Source organism: Alosa pseudoharengus, unplaced genomic scaffold (genome assembly GCF_046254945.1).
Source record: "Alosa pseudoharengus isolate Yale_2024_CS ecotype anadromous, Long Island Sound unplaced genomic scaffold, YU_APseudo_1.1 YU_APseudo_1.1_scf_2, whole genome shotgun sequence".
In the NCBI taxonomy this organism is placed as follows: domain Eukaryota; kingdom Metazoa; phylum Chordata; class Actinopteri; order Clupeiformes; family Clupeidae; genus Alosa; species Alosa pseudoharengus.
Window position 1 is genome coordinate 8,465,032 of NW_027468663.1, and position 21,810 is coordinate 8,486,841.

General features: G+C 39.4%; 1 protein-coding gene and 1 long non-coding RNA gene across 2 annotated transcripts; both read left to right on the forward strand.

Annotated features, from left to right (window-relative positions):
• The first annotated feature begins 6,619 nt into the window (after window positions 1-6,619).
• LOC143135014 (uncharacterized) lies at window positions 6,620-10,415 on the forward strand. The gene is made up of 4 exons (XR_012988762.1): window positions 6,620-6,750; window positions 8,170-8,253; window positions 8,915-9,071; window positions 10,375-10,415. It is a non-coding gene; the product is annotated as an uncharacterized LOC143135014 (long non-coding RNA).
• Window positions 10,416-16,786: 6,371 nt separating this feature from the next.
• Window positions 16,787-18,645, forward strand: foxq1a (forkhead box Q1a). The gene has a single exon (XM_076295754.1). It carries the CDS (start codon window positions 17,025-17,027, stop codon window positions 18,003-18,005), a length of 981 nt encoding a protein of 326 aa, XP_076151869.1. The 5' UTR covers window positions 16,787-17,024; the 3' UTR covers window positions 18,006-18,645.
• The last annotated feature ends 3,165 nt before the right edge of the window (window positions 18,646-21,810 follow it).

Sequence of the window (21,810 nt, forward strand, 5' to 3'; positions counted from 1 at the left end):
TTTTCAGTTGTAGACTATGTAAACTAAAATGTATTTCCAACTAAAGACAACCTTTGTCCTTACCTCTGTGACTATAGTATTGTAACGTTTTGATAGCGAACCACACAGTTGTCCAATCAAAAGGCCCATTCACTGGGAACGAGAGCCGGGACACAGATAGACCAAGACTAAGACACAGAACACAATACACACGGGGCAGGTCAAGCAGACACACACTACACACATACAGGGGAGGTCGCAGCCCCCCACACAAAAAGGATCACACACGAGGGAGAACTAAAAGGGAAACATGTCACAATAAAGACGCGAACATTACACTTATAACTTAGGAGAATAACGACATAAACCCCCCAAATGTTCACCCTCGTGTCCCAGCATGCCTTTCGCTGGAGAACGCTAACACAGTCTTTATGCACCGACGTTACAGTATATTAAAGATGTTTAATATAGATATTAAGTTATGTGTCACAAAACAAGTATGAGTGTTTTTTTATCAACAGGTGAAAAGGTGAAATGGATAAAAATAAATATCTGCATTCCACACCTTTTTTGTCATCCCAGTTGCGTTTCTGAGACCAATTAGTCTTTCAGCATGGGGTTTCAGGGCTTTTGCGCTGTAATCCAGCGTGAGGGGCAGGGAGGAGAGGCTCATGGGGGTGACGAGTTTCAAACTCTAGTTAGTGGGGAGGGTGTGTGGGGCACAGAGAAAAATACAGGCTTGGGTTAGGGGTGTGTGTGCGCGATGTGTGAATGTATGTGTGTGTGTGTGAGTGAGTGGCGGGGGGGGGGGGTTACGGGCACCGGTATGGCAGCCCATCTCGTGCAAGCCATATGCGTGAGTAGGATGTTTGGCTCCTCTTTCAAGTTTAGACAGAAATGAAAAAGGGGGAGGAGAAGCGCACTGCCAGGCAAGGAACACTCTGTAGGTACAACAGAAGCAGAGGGCAAGATCAAGCCTCTGATTAAGGTAGCATGAGAGAGAAGAAAAAAAAAGAGGGAGAGACGGAGTAAAGAGACAGAGAAAGAGAGAGAGAAAAGATGGCTGTGAATAGGGGCAGCTCTCTATCAGCACGAGCGATAAGTGACGGATAAAATGTTTAGAATGGGGATCAATCATTCCTGTCTTTCTTCTGGAGCGGATCACTGGGGTGGCAGGGCACGCGGTGGGGACTAGCGTGTGAAGGGCTGGCCAGGCTGGGAGGGGGTGGGTGTCGAGGGGAGGTGGATTGACGCAACACACACCGGCAGCTGGGCCACTTTAGGGCGCTGACACGGCAGTGCAGCGGAGCTGGAGAGAGATAGAGCGAGAGAGAGAGAGAGATACGTATCTCACCCGGAGACTGCTAACAGAGTTGGGCTCACCATTCTCCGAAATTGCTCTCCTCAGTGAACATTGACTTAAAGCCTTCCTAGTGAAGATTTAAATACTGTATGTGCCACTGAGTGAGAGAAGAATAAAGGGGTAGAATATGACTATGTATGTCAAGATGACATTTAATAAAGCCACTGTTAGAAAATTGCCCCATGAAAAACATGCAAACAAATAAATATAGATTCATAAAATACCTGCATTTAAAACAAAACAAACAGTATAGCAGTGGAAGCTCTTGATTTTTCAGAAGAAGTCCTGGCAGTATTTCTATTTAGAGAAAACAATGATCAACATCAATTTAGATGTTAGCTTGTGCATTGTTGCAATACATTTGAGCTTTTCACTCATTTGTCTGACCTTGATATTTCTCTGACTCACTACAGCTCAGCATCTGCCACAGGAAAGGAATTCATCAGAACATCATCAAATGCAACCTTCATGACGCAACCCACTTCACCATAACACAGGAAATTCAGCGTTTTACTGTCGGACAGTTGTAAATAACTCATAAAACTTTTGTTCAAGGTCAAGGTGTGACATAGTTACCATCAAGAGTATAGACAGGTTTATTGTCTTATGGCCTTCTTTGTCCAACTGAATTAAATAGAATTGGACAGACCTGGATTACAACACACTTGGCTCTTAGAAGGTCTTATAAATGACAAGAGTGGCTCAGCTAGAAGCCATGGAATCAGGCACATCAGCATGATACAAACCCAGTGCTCCTTTTCACCTGCCGATAACCTTAGTCTCTCATTATTTTAATTGACGGTCTTAATGCATTTTTGTTTTCACCTGTTTGGCAGATTGTATGTTACATCCCTGAGGTGAAGAGACCTCAAAACCAAAATAGAAACTTCTCAAAGCCATTAGCAGGTAGGGGCCTGCTCACGCTGAAACTGTTTTCTAGGCTGCTTATCACTTCACAGGGCAGGAAAGAACTTGAGCTTTGTTTACTGTCATCCACAAATCCTTCCCCTGTATCAAAGCTTTGGAAAAGCTACAGGCATGACACTGTATTCATAAATCTGTTTGGCATTGTTGCAGCAATAGTTTAAATGTTATGAAATGTGCCGTAACTATCAACAATGTCTATGAAATATTAGAATCTACAAAACACTACAGTTTGTGGTGACAGCTGCCACTAGCTGCACCTAAACATCCACACTTTGTAGTCCAAGTTTATGCAAAAGGGCCTGTTCAAGAAGAAAAGGTAAACACTTCCTTGAACGGTGTGTGGTTATTGTGCAGACAGAGAGCTTGGCCTTTGACAAACAGTTATTATACCATGGAAAGAGTAGAAACTGCCATTTAATGACAGCAATTATTACTTGGTGGTGACACACAGCAAATGGAATGTATTGTACTGTAAACGGCTAAATGAAGCTTGTCATAAATAACAAAGAATGTCTTGGATTCCTGGTGTTTTTTCTCTTTGAACGACTGGGTGAATCCTCGCTCTCACGTCACTGAAGCACGCTGGTTATCTTAACGTTCTTAAAGACGTAATCTGGAGCACAAACATGTTAACATCACAGAATTTATCAGCTGCGTTGCACGCATATGCTCTTTGTTTGTTCAGAGCGGTGTGGTCAACCTTAAGTTGACGAAGTGCAGATAAGTCACTGCTCGGCAGGTGAAGATGTCCCGAAGATGGAGATATTTTTAGACTAAGCAGGCAATTATCTGCGACAGTTTACATTATTCAAATACTTTTGAAGTCAGTGCACACTGGCTTTCAACCTACACAGTTTTGCCAAACAGTTAAGGCATTTGTGTGTTTGTCCAGCCTTTGTCAGGCCTTGTAGTCATGTGTGAAGAAAAACACATACCCTCACAAAGTCTACTTTGTCTTATTTTCTTGAATGTATTTGCATGACCAACTGTTCTGAATAACATATTTTACACAGATATATGAGCTTAATTTAGCCGACTATAAACTACATCACATACAGTCACATAACATGCCAATCTGTCTCATAAATCTGCTTGTTCACCAAGACAGGGTATTATCAAAAGGATATCACCTTATATGAAAAATCAATGATAAGTTTGACTTAATAGTGTCTCAAGGCATATTTCACACAGTTGTATGTCAGGTAATAGTCCATTCTGTCATGAAAGTTAATGTTCAGTAATTCAACCAATTTAAATATGAACATGAGATGAGATATATCATCTGCAGACAGTTGGGGTCACGACTGTATCTTTTGTATCATCATGTTTCGTTTGTTAATAGTAAGAAGAAAAATAACAGGGAGGTGCTGTTGGCACATGTTGAGCCTGACCATTATGGTCCTGGAGAGTCCAGTCCAATGCTGATCATGAACGTGTTTGATGTCTTTAGCCTACTGGAAACCTCCAGGGTGCTCAGGAGGTAAGCAATCTTGCTTTCACTATTGGCATATTTCCACTGGCTGATTAAAACCCAGTCCCACAGGACAGTAATCAGTGTAGCAGCTAAGGTGTGAAGATGGAATGGGAAATGACTTGACAGTATTTGGTCAACGGATCTGAAGATAAATCACTCAGCCATCTGATTATGTTTGAAAATAAAATGCATAAGAGTATATTAAATTACTCAGAATTTAAAGCCTGTGTTTTTTTTTTACCTTTTTTTTTAAATATAATGACCGATCACCGGACAAGGTGTAAATGCAGTATAGAGGTGGAATGTTCGCATTTTAATACATTATCACACACAAGTCATAATTGAAATAGTATAACTTCACACATCTTGCAACAATGTTATCATTTCAAATAGCTGCTATGATTGAACACCAATTAATCTGTTTCAATTCATCGTTGTCAAGACAGTTGGATACCGGGGCAGAAAGACCAGTGAACAGGCTTTCCCTGATCATACATCTTTCTTTCCATACATACATACCCTCCCTCATCCTTCAGTTTAAACACACTCAACCTACAAGGATGACTGTTTATGTTTGGGCCTGCTGGTTGCGTGCTCCAAATTACTGGAAACAATTTCGTTTTGGAAACCCACACAAAGACAGAGGGGAAAAATTAGAGGGTGCAAACGTCTGTGACTCTGCTAGCCCATCATTATTTACTGGCCAACCTGCTCGGCACAGATTTGTTCAGTAAGCCACAGTATAGCCTCTGTTTATTTGGCTACGGCAGTGAGTGAGTGAGTGAGTGAGTGAGTGAGGGGCTTCACTCCAACGTTTTATGAAAGAGCATCAGAGCTTCACTTGCAAGCTGCAGTTAATCTAAAATTTGGATCAGCTGAAGTTGGTTCATTTTTCGGGTTTCTCCAGGACCGTGTGTCCTAAACAGTCGCTGCTCAATACTGGCCCAGGATCAGATGCATTTGTGTCCTCATTTACAGCTGGGTCACGTCACTGACATTACTCGAAGTTACTCAAAGCTGACAAGAGAGCACACAACAGCTGTCTGCAGGAGATATAAGGTCACATTGAGAACATACTTGAGCAGATTTCCATACCTGCGATGTCTATCTGGTCACTGTCGGTTTAATCCCTGTTAGGTTTTAAACACTGGGAGATCTACATATTGAGCCACAGGTCAGTACTTAAAGTTAGATAATTCTTCTCAGGGATGCAAGGTAGTGATTGAAGTATAAGTCTGGTGGTTTCAGATTTTCTTTGACTTTACCTGCAGATATTCACATGCTTCACATAAGGAAGGTCTGGTAAATGAAACGATACATTGATTATCAACACAAGTGAAAGACGACCATATCAATACAATCAAAACAAAGAAACAAAAAATGGCAGACCTAGTTCAGCAAAGCCATCCAAGTTCAGCCACATTCAAAAAGTGGTACTCTGATTAACCAACTTTAAGAAGAGAGATTTTCAGTCCATGAGTTGAATACAACTGACCTGTATGAACTTAATGAAATACTACATTGTAGTTCCTTCCTGTGATGTGGAAATATTAACTTGTATGTCATCTAAAGGTCTCTACAATAGGATAACTGAACCACTCACGCTGTTCTGTGAGTAATGCTAAAGCATCCTACAGCTGTATTCTGTGTACTCATTTTTTTCACTATATGACAGGTAGTGTCAAAGATGTATCTGCACAAATGAGTAAGATTTTCCTCTGTTTGGATGGATTTAAGTTCCTTGGTGTTTGATTTATAAGGAGGACAGATATAAAAAAAAATGTGCTGTTTTGTGTGTATTCTTTCTTGTGTTTGTAACTTTGTGCAGTTAACCGGAGAACCATTTCTGCGAACATACACTGTTCACTCTCATCAAAAGTCATTAAATGCCGTGTGCAGTGGTCCGTTTTTGTTTCCTCTCATTAATGCAGTAGTTGAAAATCCAATCAACACCAACCTTCACATCTTTGACTACATTCTCAAACTGATATAACGAGACAGGCTTCCTTCTCTACTCTCACCATGAATTGGGGAGACCCCAAAACATGGAAGCACACTTGACAAAATGGTGTTCTTGACAAGGAGGTTAAAAAAAAACAGAAATAAAAAAAGCTAAATTGACATCCACATGTTGATATCCTTGTTTGGGGGTTATCACACTTCCTTGGCAGTCAGGAGACCTTGCTCTTTCATGTGGGGATCCTATAGACACTTCAAAGTGCCACATCATGCTGCAACAGGGTTTTCTTTATTTCCATACTTGCTTCATTGTCATTCAGCCACCCACATACAGAAAATATACATAACCTCCACAGGATGCCACCTGGTTGTACTGGCTGAAACTGTATAATCTGACCTAGTATAAAAGAGTTTGCCACGCCTGTCTTCCTGCAAATCAGAGAATGGTATGCAACTCAGATCTGGTTGGAGGAAAAGTTTAAATAGAGAGATTAATTGATTATCAACACAAGTGAAAGACGACCATATCAATACAATCAAAACAAAGAAACAAAAAATGGCAGACCTAGTTCAGCAAAGCCATCCAAGTTCAGCCACATTCAAAAAGTGGTACTCTGATTAACCAACTTTAAGAAGAGAGATTTTCAGTCCATGAGTTGAATACAACTGACCTGTATGAACTTAATGAAATACTACATTGTAGTTCCTTCCTGCACTGTAAAAAAAAATACTGGCAATTGTTGCTCTTAAATAGATTTTAGAATTTATTTGACTTAGAAACAAGAGCTTCCACTTACAATAAACAAAACCAAGTCTACCTAACACACTTGTCTCCATAATGACCTCACTAGAATTTAAAAATCAAAGTATCAAAGATATCTGAGTTGTAAGTACTTCAGCCTCACAGGCATGCGCGTTGCAGTACTGTTTGGGGTTTCCGTACCTCTGAGCAGGGGCCTACTTATGACAAGTTCAACTGTGGACATACCCTTTCATGCCTGTGGATTTTGCTGATTACCTTGTGGTGGACATAGCCTTGTCTTTTTTGGTAAGTGGTGTTTATATTGATATAAGACGTGTTAATACCATTGTGTACTTGAATATGTGAAGGATTCAGTTAGTTTGCACGTTTATCATCCCAGAGGAAAGTTAGAAAAGTTGGCATTATCAACGTTGTTGTTAACCTTAGCTTCGCTAGACACTTTTGCCACGTTAGCTAACAACGGCGATTTAACACGTTAAGATGAATTTATAGATGGGGTTTTATGCATTGGCCATCTTTGTAGAATTTCTAAAATAATTACGCTACATAGGCCTACTCTAAATTATGCACAACCGTTAAATGTGCTTTAATGGGGGACTAAGGTATTGGGGAGACGGATCTTCCAAGTGGAAGAAATGATAGTAACGTTAGTGAGCAAGTTACATGCTAAATTGGGTGACTGGCAATGTCTGCATGCAGTAACGTTAGCTACCAGTGTGCAGTAACTTAAACGCTACTAGTGGGACTTTGACAACGGCCGTGAGAAGGCCTGCTTCACTTTAGTTTAGCTAAGACATTGGTGCATCAGGCATTGAATATGAACTTTGTAATGAGTTAGAACTGTGAGGGTACAACCTGCATAGTGTAGTTTGCCTAACTAACTTCCCTTAGTAAGCCATCCTCCCTTCAAGCCAAATTCAACCTGGCTTCAGTTTATTATCTACATTGATCTAATATTGTTATCTGTAGACTACATAGTAAAACGATGCAATTCAATAAGTAATTATAATAATTACACGGAACACTATAAAGAATATCACAGTTGTTGACTAATAACACATTTAAAGTTCATAAGTCATGATAATCATTAACCATAATCATAATATTAATACAACACTGCAAAAAAATGAAATCTAACCAAGTGTTGATAATCTTATATTAAGATCAAAAAATCTATTTGATATTGTTTTTAGTATGAAAAGACTTACCTAGCACTCTCTCGAAAGATCATTTTGACTTAATTTAAGAAGACTTTGACTTATTTTAAGGAGTCTTATCAAGACAAATTTGCTCAACGCACTGGCAGACCAGTTTGCTTGTTTTTAGGACAAATTTGCTTAACGCACTGGCAGACAAATTTGCTTGTTTTCAGGATGAGATGTCATAATTTAAGAAAAGTTTGACTTATTTTAAGTCAAATGATTTCATGAGAAAGTGCTAGGTAAGTGTCTTTACACTAAAAACAATACCAACTAGTTTTTTTTATCTTGATATAAGATTAATAACACTTGGTTAGATTTTGTTAGATAAGCAGTTTTTGCAGTGAAGATACAATCGTAGACATACTTTTGATCTGAGCATTTTGTAAACCTAGTTTACCAGTCATAGCCTACTAGATGTGTAAATAGTAAGTAGTAGTAAGATAGTAAATGATTACTAAAAATGTCTTTAATATTTTATGTCTCTTGTGTTTCTGTGTTATAGAAGTGGATTGCATGCATTGCAAATTCTGTAAGTTTGAGACTTCTGAAGAGTTGCTACTGAAACATTGTCGCCTCAGTCACAAAGGTGATCACTGGCCATGCATTTACACAGAGTATGTTTGTGTGTTCAAAGCACCTGGTGCACTTAGATCACACCTTTCGCGATCACACAGAGAGACGACACGAGAGAGAATACACGAAGTTCAATATTTCAGTGTGGACTATGTGACTTTAGAGAGACCTGCAGTGAAAAGATTTATGGAAGCATCTTGGACACCACTTACAGAATCAGGAAACTGTGCAATGTCCCATACGTAAATGTACTTTTAAAACAAACATTCGTCCCACTTTTACTTCCCATAGAAGTCGAAATCATAGAAATTGTTCAAGTCAAGACTATCGAACTGTAGAAAGAAGCAGCACTTTAGATGATGCAAATGATGATGATGAACAAGGATTACAGGGTAATGAAGTAGGAGGATCACGGGATAATGTTGGCGCAGATGAAGTACAAGAGTTTGATGAAAATGTGGACAATGAGATACTTAAACACAAATTGGCTGCTCTGTTTCTTTCTATGCAAACAGTGTTGCATGTTCCTAGAATGCATTTTTAAAGTTTGACTTAATCAAGGTTTAGGCTACAGATGAACTGCAACATGATGGTTTATGCTACAGATCCATTTAGACATTGTTATATTGATGTATGGCATCAAATACATGGTTTTGTTCAATCAATGTTTTTAGATTTCTGAAGAGTTTTATCGGATCACAAGCAAGAACCTCCTGGTCACTTTCCGTGCATCACTTGACAAATATGTGCTTCGCCTATTAAAACTACCGGGCAAAGAAGGGAACATTTGGTCCAGAGATGGAAGACCTCCTGGATAAGCTTGATGAAGAGGTGAGTAAGTGCCTGAAGCTGATTATGTATGTGAACTCTTTCTTTTGCAATTGCCTAGTTTTCTGCATTTATTGGTTATGAGCCTCATCCAAGTCACTAGTGTAGATAAACACAATTGAGTTCGGGAGTGTGGCGGCGGCCATATTTAGGGACCCTGAACTTTGACAAAAACAATATTACTAATGGTAGCATTAATTATTAGCCTGACGAGCCAGACCCACATTAAAATGTAGGGTCTTGGCACTCACCGTTCGCAGTGCTCAGTCCCAGGGGCGGGATTATCGGTTGTCTTTCAAATTCCCTCTGCACGCAATAGGACAGCGCTATCCCCAATGCGAGTCCCATGCGTTTTCCCACCAGCGGAACTAGTTGGCTAGTTCAAACTTTTGCCGCTAGGGTGCGTCTAGATTTCTTGACTAATTAATTGTCACAGAGGTGAACAAAACTAATGGACAGTTATGTGAGCAATTATGTTTCCATTAGTAATAATCACTTTATGTTCGGTGTCCCTAAATATGGACGCTGCCTCACTCATGTGACCTAAATCCCAAACTCAGTATGTTGAAGCTGATGGCACAAAAGTGATTGCTATGTTTTGTCTTTATTGATCGATCCATACTTTACATAATGTTGGTGGCAAAAGTGAACTTTTTTAATTAATCCTGTTTGAATCTACACTCAAGCCTGGGCTACAGATGACTAAATCAAACCTACCCAGTATACAAGAGGTATCTTTCCCATGACACTATTTCCATGTTCCTAGGATGTGTTGAGAATGATGTTAATGTAGCAGCTGGTTAAGGTCATTAGACTATTGAAATGTTGATAAACTTGGGAATTATTTTTGATGGAGGTTGTCTGTGAGGCATCAAATCAGTCATGATGTTCCAGCAACTGCATATACAAAGGGAGCAGATTGTTTCATTTTTCAGTGCCATATTGGTCATTGTTACCATACCTCAAAACATTCTCCCTGTAGCAAGGTGCTCTGGCAAATTTTCATTTTCTGAAGAGCAGTTCACTTGCTTTTTTACTAGCATTGTGAATTTACAGTATTATGGATCATTTCTCGATGTTAAATGTAATATTTACTTTTGCACTTTTAGACTGAGAACATTGTGTTTTTCCATACTAATGACTTGGATGAAAATGTCATATTTTATGAATAATTAATGCTGAAAATAAACAAACACGTTTTACATTTAATAGCTACAGTTTAATTCTTCATTTCATTTACACTGTTTATCTTCAGTTTTGCACTATGTGAATGGTGTTTGTATTTGTGTGTTGGTATTATCTTTAGACAAGTGACATTGCTTTTCAACGAAAGACAACAGCTCTGAGGACTACCCATCTTTATCCGTGAGGACACATCAAAGTTTTTCTTGAAGTGTTTGGTAAGTGATTTCTTTGTTTAATATACTTTAAAAATGTATCTGGGGTGTTACCAATGATATGATTTCTAAGGGAATTCTGATAATTTTGAACATAATAAACTTTGGAACATATCCTCAGATGCTCAAACGCACTTTCTGTCATTCTATGAGCGGTTCATCAGTCCAGATGTGTGTTGCAAGGCTTGATGTTAAACTACTTCTGGTAACTGGTATACTAATGGGTGATGGTATTTAGGCTTTAGATTGTGAGAGCTAAATCTATCATGGGGTTGCATGTACTTAAAGCACAAAGTTCTACACAATTCCCAGATCCCTGGGTTTGCTTTCTGCATAAATGTTGTCCTAACACATATCACAATGCCAATTTCAGTGACATTAAAGGAACCCTCTGGAGAGTCAGTCCATATCCCTGTTCTTTGAGGCTGCTGAGTGCTGTTGATGGTTATCATAACGACAGCAATGAGTTGCATGCCCTCTTCGGTTAGAGTTGGCTGCCGTTTCGCTATTTGGTCTACCCTGCATGAAATTCTGTCGTTCTCATACCTATCGACAGCACTCGGCAACAGAAACAACAGGCCCACGGGTTGATTCACTCCAGATAATACCTTTAATTCCCACACTCCACTGGGTTGCCTTTGGAGTTGAATGGAAAAGTCCGTAGCATAATGGTAGAATATCGGTGTAACTGTTTTGCTTTGTATTTAATATTGTTTCTGATTTCTTTAGGAGACTGACCCTGCGGATGCTGTGGTCCGAGGTGTGTCTGTTGGCATTCTGACTGTCTATGAAGATGAGGATGCCACCACATCACCAATTGTGCGAGATGTACCTGTTGTGTTGGAAGGACGCATCATACTGCATGACTTACCTGACCTCCAGACTGCCTTTGCATACCTCTTTGGCCTTTTGTATGCCATAAACATTGAATATCCAAAATTGCTAAAGTATACCTTTGAAGCAATTCAGACCATCTTTTTTGAGCTTGGGTCCCTATGCTAATGGTGCATCAGGTCGCTCAAAACAAAGCTTTTGCAGTAAATGTTTGTAGACTTGAGTCATTTCTCTTTTACCCTCTGAGTTGAGAGTTAAGAGTTGCATATATGCTCAGTGCCAGTTTTATGTGTTTCCTCAGAAATAAACATGGTATGCACACATCGTTTTGTAAAATGCCTATTCAAACTCCCTATAGGACTTTTTGTTATCCAAAATGCATACTGACAATCAAATGCTTACTGCATAACCCCTTTGTGTAGAAGTATAATCCTGGTCTCAAATGAAAGGTAACACTTTGAGGTTTCTTGTGAACTATTTAGATTGTACGGCAGGTGTTCTGATATAGACTGACTACACAAAATATGGAATAATTACAAAAAGGCCTCTATTTTTGCATTTACTTTGTTCAATGAGTCTGTATAAGATAGACTATACAACTGATATTGGATAACACAACAAAAAGATTCAATTTCTGTGGATTCTTGTGAATATTTCAGTACCCAATATGTTGCATCTACTAATTGTGCTGCACTGCAGCCAGAAGTCAGGGTAGCACCAAAAGCGGAGGGGGGCATTTTGGATCGATCAAATTTAATTGAGACATTATAAGATTAATCTGAAAATGTAGAGCACTATACAGATTGTACATGAAAAAAAGTTGTCATTTTTAGACTCCCAAGAGTCAAAGCTTTGAAATGGTGTATAACATTACTATGCTACATAGCAATATGGTGCATACAATTGATTTAGAATGTGTGGGGGAGGGGGGTAACCATCCCGCTTGCGGGACACTGAAAATTATGTTAAGGAAAATGTACCAAAATGTATAATCAGCTTCAATTATATCTAACATTTCATAATTTTAGGGTACAGATAACTTGAGACTTGAAGGTAGAACTACATGCTAAAAAAAAAAAACCTTTCTTTGTTATTGTAAGGAGAATAACCTGGTTTGGTCATCAACAAAATTAAGTTGGCTAAACTGAAAAATATTTGTAAGGGCAACAAAAAAAACCAAGTTGGCTAAACTCAAAAACCTTTGTAAGGTCAACAAAAAAATCTAAGTTAGCTAAACTCAAAAACCTTTGTAAGGTCAACAGTAGTAAACTTGAGTTGAGAAAACTCAAAAATCTCTTGCATCATGTTGCCTAGAAAATTTGAGTTGTCGCAACTATTTCTTTTTTTACAGTGTGTGATGTGGAAATATTAACTTGTATGTCATCTAAAGGTCTCTACAATAGGATAACTGAACCACTCACGCTGTTCTGTGAGTAATGCTAAAGCATCCTACAGCTGTATTCTGTGTACTCATTTTTTTCACTATATGACAGGTAGTGTCAAAGATGTATCTGCACAAATGAGTAAGATTTTCCTCTGTTTGGATGGATTTAAGTTCCTTGGTGTTTGATTTATAAGGAGGACAGATATAAAAAAAAATGTGCTGTTTTGTGTGTATTCTTTCTTGTGTTTGTAACTTTGTGCAGTTAACCGGAGAACCATTTCTGCGAACATACACTGTTCACTCTCATCAAAAGTCATTAAATGCCGTGTGCAGTGGTCCGTTTTTGTTTCCTCTCATTAATGCAGTAGTTGAAAATCCAATCAACACCAACCTTCACATCTTTGACTACATGTTAATCAGTCCTGCTTTTAAAGAATCCAGTCCCCAGACTCTCATAATTCATTTTCAGCATACCGAGAAGCACTGCCTGAACAGCACATACACTACACAAAGTCCACCTGCACAGGTGTCAAGGCATCATAGTTTTAGTCTAGACGTTCTTGGAATGTGTGCCACTGGCTATGGACACAGTAGTCCTTCAATACTGTAAATATAAAGACGGAAAAGGAGAGACACTTTTGAGGAGAACTGGTCATACGAATGAATCTAATTCCACAGGTGAGGTTTAAGTTTACAACTACTAAATATACTAAAGATGTATGTACAAAGAAATAAACCTACACTGACCTAATGGACCCATTGAACTGTGCTCTTGGACCACATGACTAACCTGACAACAAAACAAGGTGTTCCATCATCCGAGTTGACTTGTTATGGTCATTTACAGAGAAAGGCTCTCTGATACTTCTGCTCCTTGGAGGCACAAAGTCACTCCTAGTGGTGAGAAGAGCTATACATATAATTTGAGCCTTACTTATTGTGTGCTGGGATTACAGAGGGCTTTAGTTAACATGTAGCTCTTCAAAACAGTGACTTCACTTTGGATTGGATGTTACCACTGGGCACAAACAGATTATTGCTCGGATTCTGTTTTCATTGTGTGCAAGCACATGCGTGATTTATATTTTTCCACACCTTTCACAGTGCCTGCATAAACATGAAAGGCAGATGTAGCATTTTAATTCCATACAGAAGCGTTCTTACAAGAAGATGTATTTTTTTGTTTTTATTTACGTCATAGTCTTCACTTTGACTGTTGTCAAAGTCTATGATCTGTGCAGAACAGGGCTTGACATTAATGGTTGCCCGGATGCCCTTGGCTACCAAATTATGGCTTTGGCAACCATAACCTCATGCCTGGTTGCCAAGCTGGCAACAACTTTTAACCACTTTTAAAAGGTAACGTTGAGCCCTGGCGGAGAACATAACTGAACTCTCTGAACCTGCATGAGGGAATATCTTTTCTGTGTCAGGCCTGTAAAGCTATCAAGCAAACATGAACACTATTACCAAACGAAACATATAAATGAACTTTTTGCCCCCTCCCCTGTCTTACTACAGTGATAGTTGTAGATGCCTTGTGTATTAACCTCAGTTGTTTGGTTCATGACTACCCTTTCTAAAAAATGTTGCTTGTCAAAGTTGGGAATGCAGACATCTCGAGCAATGAGCTCAATAAAAGAACTCATCCCTCCTGTCACTAAAAATATTTCAAGCACATGTCATTGCCAGGTCACTGCTCCTGCCTGCACAGGGTGTGAGGGTATATTAAACAGGTTCAGTTGTAGTTCACAACACTCTTCAGCACAGAATCGGCAGTGAATTGTAGTGTAGGAGAACACTACTGTGTGTGTGTGTGTGTGTGTGTGTGTGTGTGTGTGTGTAGCCAGGCAGCAGGTAAAAAAAGACAACCCCAAGAAGAGAGGGTAATAATGTTATGTGCTTACATAAACACATTTTTGCTTGGGTGGTGGCACATTTATAGGTGCAGAGATATTTGAGAGTGTTGGCAGAGTGCTATGTTGGGAATTATTAGTGGTTGTACAACATTCAAAACGTGTGATGAACAGTTCACAAGCCCAGCGTGCCCAGACTGGAAGGTTATGAGGACTTTCCCTTTGACCGCCAAACAAACAAACAAACAGTAATAAGTATCTGAATGAAAAGGCATGTGAATAGTTTTAGGAAGGGGGAAAAAGTCAGTGACAAAGCATTAACACTAAAGTAGCCTATAACTGCAAAAAGTAGGAGTTTTGAGTCAGTCTACTTTTAACTTAAATAAATACAGAAGAATTGTGCAGTTATTCCCTTGTGTTACATTTTACGGTAACACTTTACTTGAAGGTATCTACATAAGAGTGACAAGACACTGTCATGACACATGGACCCATCTGTATTTACCTACAAAGAATCATAACATAAAACAATGCATGTTGTTTTTGCCATAGTACACATGGATCACTGCATTTAAGAGTCAATTCAGAATTATACACTAAACATAATGCATGTGCCTATTGGCCTCTGATTTAGTTTGGACCAGTCTCTCAATTCCCTCACAGAGAACTCAATCAGACCTCACACCTTGCATGTTCAACTGTCTCTGAACCTGGTGAGCAGCACCAGGCCTGCCATCCCCTGCTTATCTCCAACAAACCAGTTTAATTGTGGCAGTGCGCCAGATGTTCCCTTTCTACTTCACTGGTTGCACCTTAGTATCATCTCACTGCATAACCTCTTTGTTGTTTTGATAAATCCTCAGAAACCCTAGGGATAATCGTTTTAGACCCAAAAAAAGAAAACATGCTCCTTCTCAAACTGATATAACGAGACAGGCTTCCTTCTCTACTCTCACCATGAATTGGGGAGACCCCAAAACATGGAAGCACACTTGACAAAATGGTGTTCTTGACAAGGAGGTTAAAAAAAAAACAGAAATAAAAAAAGCTAAATTGACATCCACATGTTGATATCCTTGTTTGGGGGTTATCACACTTCCTTGGCAGTCAGGAGACCTTGCTCTTTCATGTGGGGATCCTATAGACACTTCAAAGTGCCACATCATGCTGCAACAGGGTTTTCTTTATTTCCATACTTGCTTCATTGTCATTCAGCCACCCACATACAGAAAATATACATAACCTCCACAGGATGCCACCTGGTTGTACTGGCTGAAACTGTATAATCTGACCTAGTATAAAAGAGTTTGCCACGCCTGTCTTCCGTACTGCAAATCAGAGAATGGTATGCAACTCAGATCTGGTTGGAGGAAAAGTTTAAATAGAGAGATTAATGTGTGGAATAAGAGCCATTTATCACAATGCTTAGTCATACTTGTACATTTTGGTGTGCCTTTGCTTCTCATCCATCATTGAGGTGAGCATGACTGTAAGCAGCAAACATCCCATTAACTGTCTAAACATTTGAGATTGAGATAAGAATCGTGGCTGGGTTTTTGGAGTGTTTAAGATGTCCAAGTGTTTAAAACAGAGTGGTTTAAATGTGTTCAATCCACACAAGTCTCATTCACTTGCAGCTATACAAATACCCTGTGTGGCTGTAGATACGTGTGGAAAAACGCTGCTTATATACATAATACATAAGGAGATCTGTTAAGGTTGCTGATCTAATGGATCAGTGATGTGAAACAAGTGCCTTTTCACCATCAGATTGATAAACAAGGCGACAATTGTTTCTCCTTCTTATGGGTATGAATATTTCTATACCCCCACTAAAATAAACTTTGGCAAAAAAAAGTGTTGTGGATGCACACCTGTAAATGTACAACACTACAACCAATGACCATAAACACAAGCATATCTGGTAAACTAACGCCACCTGGTTGCCTGTTGCGAAATTCCGTGGAAGGTTTACCTTACATCATACCGGTCTCAGGTGAGTCCCTGTTCGTGAAGTGTGATTTGAGGAAGAGCGCTAGAACCGCGATACCAGGCTTAATCGACTTGGTTCTACCTGATGAGATTTGCTAATGGCAAGTATACATCCATATAAGTACTTTCACATGTTGAATGGCTTTAGATGTTTAATTTATTTACAAGCACTTGTCACAGTCATGGTCTTGTTTGAGAATAGTAGAGCCACGCCTCCCGTGGGCTGGTCCCGAGGTAAGTGTTATATTAGAGCTGGTAAGGCATACCAGAGGTAATCTACGCTTTTGCGCTTGCACAGGTATGACCTCGTTGCCTTCCGATATATAGCTGAGGATATCCTGACTCCAGTCTCTCTGGGTTTTTTTTTTTTTTTTGCTTTGTCAGAGGGATAAGACCTCTCTGCGGAATCGCTGGTGAAAACGTTCCACTCTGTTATACCAAGACTGATCTGAAAGTTTCTGTTGAGCACATCATTTGAGAAAAACATCTGAAAATGAAGCTGGAAGTATTCTGTGGGGGACACTACGACGGGAAGGCTGCTGAAGTGTGCAGCGATGCTGAGGGAAGTGTTCCTTCACCCTTATCGGGAGAGGAGGAGCTGGGCTCGGATGGGGACTTTGTGGCTCATAGTCCGACACCTGCTATGTCGTGCACTGAGGGGAAAGGCAAGCCCTACACCCGAAGACCCAAACCTCCATATTCTTACATTGCCCTGATTGCCATGGCTATCCGGGAGTCAAGCTCGGGTAGACTGACTCTGGCAGAGATCAATGACTACCTCATGAAGAAGTTTCCGTTTTTTAGAGGTAGTTACACTGGCTGGAGGAATTCGGTTCGCCACAATCTGTCGCTGAATGATTGCTTTTTGAAAGTATTGCGGGACCCATCGAGGCCATGGGGCAAGGACAATTACTGGATGTTGAACCCGCACAGCGAGTACACCTTCGCCGATGGAGTGTTCCGACGCAGGAGAAAACGCATCAACAAAAAATCTGGTAAGGAGCAGGAGAGTTTGCATCAAAGTGTCGGTGAGACACTAAATTCCACCATTCCGACAACCAGCTCAAACACCAAGTTCTCCAGTTCCTTTGCCATAGACAGTATCCTCAGTAACCCTTTCAGGAGAGAAGAACGTTGCCCGCAGGAAACAGATGAGCAATCAGTCGCTGCTGGGATGAAATGGTCTGGAAGAGTTCACATGATGCCTTACGTCATGAGGAGTCCACCTGTTGCGCTACAACCGGCCCCCTCGTTCTTGGTCGACTCCAGTGCTGCGCAGGTGCTGCGGGCGTACAGCGGAGTATATGAGAACATTGGTATGAACGCGCACCACCATAAAGACGTACCCTCTTCTCTCCACTTGACTACAGAGTATTTACCAATTTCCCATCAGACAACCCGTGTTTTCCACGTACCGGCAACGTCAAAAGCGGAATTGTATCACCCTTTCAAAATTGACTATTTACTGTCTTAAGGCAGGATGTACTCTTTGTACTGTTGGAGCGGAATTTGTTACGAGGACCGTCAATGCACTTAACATAGCTGTGTACATGAAAAGTAGTCTACATTTCATTCTTTTTTCATTTTCTTCTGATTCAACAGCAGTCTTGGGGACACATGTTTCTTCGTTTGTTTTAAGGCCTGTGAAGTGGGCTATAACACTTTTAATATGTCATATTATGATAGTTCAACTATTGCTAACGTCAGACGAATCAAATGTTTACACATGGTATGCTGTTTTCCAAATTGTAATGCTACTGTATTTGCATATTGGAATAGTCTACTTCACTCTGATGTGTCTGCGCGAACCACAGGTCAAACTGCAACATCCACAGCTCTCCGAATCATTTGTAAAGTTTCTTGTTCATAATCATAAACAACAGTTGATCCATTTAGGATACAACATTAACCTACTGCTGAAAAAGGAGGTCTGTTGGTAAACGGTGTAATATGTTGAAAAATGGAATCCATTGGTTTCACTTTTTGTCACTCCTGTAAACTGGAAAAAATAGCCTACTGTACAGAATTGTAAATGCATTTTATATAATACTTGAACATGCTTTTAAAAACGACAAATGCTTTCATATAATTAAAACTGAATGAAATTCAAAGCCTTACTGGCTCTGTTTGTCCTCATTTAACAGCGATATTAGCATCACGTGCAAAATAATAAAAATGGTTTTAAGGTAGCAGATATGCTTCATGTTAGATTCAATTATGCTACAGATATGATCAGAATTTAGAATGAGTTGGAAGAACTAATTGTGGCATGGATAGGGCCATGTCTCTTATGGTCAGTCAGTGGTGTAGTCTACGTGATATGCAGGACTACGCATATACCCACGTAAAATGAATCACCATCTCAGTATACCCACTTAAAATAGGCAAGGGTACGTATTAACATTTGGGTTTGATCACATACCCACTACAGCTAACAAGACTACATCACAGTATACCCATTACAGCTATAACCATACACCACTGCTTATGGTGGCATAGTAGAACAGTTGACTGGCCTCCCAATTATTATTTTCATGATACATAAAAACACACCCACACACATACACACCCACACCCACACACACACACACACACACACACACACACACACACAACACTACAACATGCACGACTGTTATGGTTTTAAGTGAGTAGGCTACAAAGCAGATTTTTTAATAATCGTTATCAATCGAAAATAGCCAAAGGTCTCATTGGCAGAAATGACATTTTTGACCACTTTACAAAGTACAGAGTTGGAAACAAATAGGAGTAGCCTTTATGTAGCCTATCAAAAGACCAAAAGTAGCTTTTTCTCACTGTTTGAAGCATTGGCGTCCATAATAAATAAAATTAAATAAATACATAAATAAATAAATACATGAATAAATAAAAAGGCTTACCAATGGCTTACCAGACAAAGTCGACAAGATACAAAGATTCTCCAAATAAACAGTCAGTAGCCTACAGTCAGTAGCCCTTTATTGTAGAAATCAAGTTATTGTAAAGGGACAGGTGTTTAGTTAATATTTTTGAGGTGATAATGACATGAGCTCTCCAAGGTCCTGAACTAATAAGGAGCTTCCGTCATTAAGGAGTAACTCCTCACTGATGATGAGGCCAGCTGATAGGGACACCAATCAACCAGAGCCAGGACAACGCTAGTAGACCGAGGAAAAAATATCTCATTTTAGGTTTATATATAAATACGAATGTTCACAATCAGATGTGTATAGGCTACATTTAAATTATATATTGTAGCTATACCTAACATTTATCATTCCTATATCAGTGAAAAAGTAGCCTATTTCTGATGTAGGCCTAGGCTATTCTGCCATTTACAAAGCTCATTTTAGTGGACTAAAGACGTCATGTAACTGATTCGTTAATTAATTAACTAAACGTAATACGAATTTAATCAATCGAAATAAACGAATTTCAATACAAGAGTGTGAGATAAGAAACAAATGACTATGTCAATAGTCCGCATGATAATGTGTTCCGCATGATACTGTGAAATGGCGTGGCTGCAGCCTATTCCAATCGCATGCTTGTGGGATGCAATCAGACTTATTTCATCCATGTGCTTCAGAAATATATATATTTACATAGCTACATATATATATAATAAAAAAAATGTTTTGTTTAACGATGGAAAAAATAATATTTCCCAACATTATGGACAATAATTTCAGCTTTGACATACATCAATCGCAATACATAGCTTCGTATATGACCAAAAAGCCCACACTCGTTGACACACATCTGATCATACGCTCTGATATCTGGACATTTCGACAGTCCACTTGACAGGTGAATAATACAAGGTTACAGAAAGGAAAGTGGAGAGACAATACTGCAACCTGCAGGTCACAGTGTACAGTGCCGACCATCGAGCACTGAACACTGAGAAGAACCATATTACATGTCATTTGCTAAAAAAAAAGACTTTTGAAAAAGTAAAATTTCTTTAATTTCTGTACCATTATCAAAGGATCAATATTAGGCCTACTGCACTATAGTCACTGATCGCTTGTTCAAGTTCTGACGAAATTGAAATTACCAAGAAAAGATTAATGCCTTTCTAAAAGTATTCCAGAAGGAACATTAATTTATTTTATTTTTTATCAGAATTATTTTTCTATCCTATTTGGAATTATGTACAATGATGTTATATTTTCACTGAACCCATACGCCTAATGCAAAATTTCAGGAATTTATTTAAGAGCACGTAGGTGTTAATGTTGTTGTTTTTTATTATTATCTGACCATGTCAATCGGCTCAGAGACCTTTCAGTGGAAACAGGAATACGTCATTCATAGGCGCCTCTTGGTGCTCATTGTTATGTTTTTTTCTCTCTGCAAGGCTCCCTCCAAGCGGATACAGACATATTTAGATATTCAGTATTTATATTTTCTGTCTAGAGCAACAAATATCCTTCCCCTGAGTGGCCGCAGAGATACGCTCGACAAGAAACTGCCGAAAATGCATGCTCGTGCTGCTCTTTGAGAGGGAATATGAGGCTTATTCGCCTTCCAAGTCTACACAATTGTGTCCAGTTTTAACAAAATGCACACCAAAAATAGTCAAAGAATCCAGCGGGTTTTGTTATGACAATGGCAACACGGGCTTACTCATACAGGGTGAAAATGTCAAAGTCTTTCAAGTATTTTTCTCCTGCACCGAGCAAGGCTTCCTCTAAGCCGCCAGTGCATCCTGAACGCAGCGGGGATATTAGTTTTGATGTTGCAGGAAATTCTAGGGAGATTATGTTCTTTACCTTTATTGTTATGACGAAGTGTGATTTTATCTCCACATCCTTTTTGGGTTAAGTGTAGAGAGATCGTCTTAGGTAGCTGTTCATTGCCTTTAAATGTATAGTCTGTAGGGTAACGTTATCTGTTGACCTAATACAATTTGTACAAAAGAGCATGAATAAATTGTTCATAGCCTAAAATATGGATAGGATGGATAGTCAACTGCTACCAGCAATCCCAAATTCACAAGCCTCAAAGCTCGATTAAAGGTCTTGACAGAAATATTTTATAACATGTTTAATGCAGGTGTCATGACTTCAACACAACACGAATAATGAAGAGACATACATATGTTGCTTTAAATTATACGATTGGGTCTTCTTTTTCTTCTTATCAAAAGTCAATTGATCTGCATATTTTGCCTTGTGTCTAACTTGCGTTCTCTTTACAATTAATTAGCCCAGGTCTCAGGGGATAGGATTCAGGCTGGAGACGGTAAACTGACACTGCATCGCTGTGTGTGG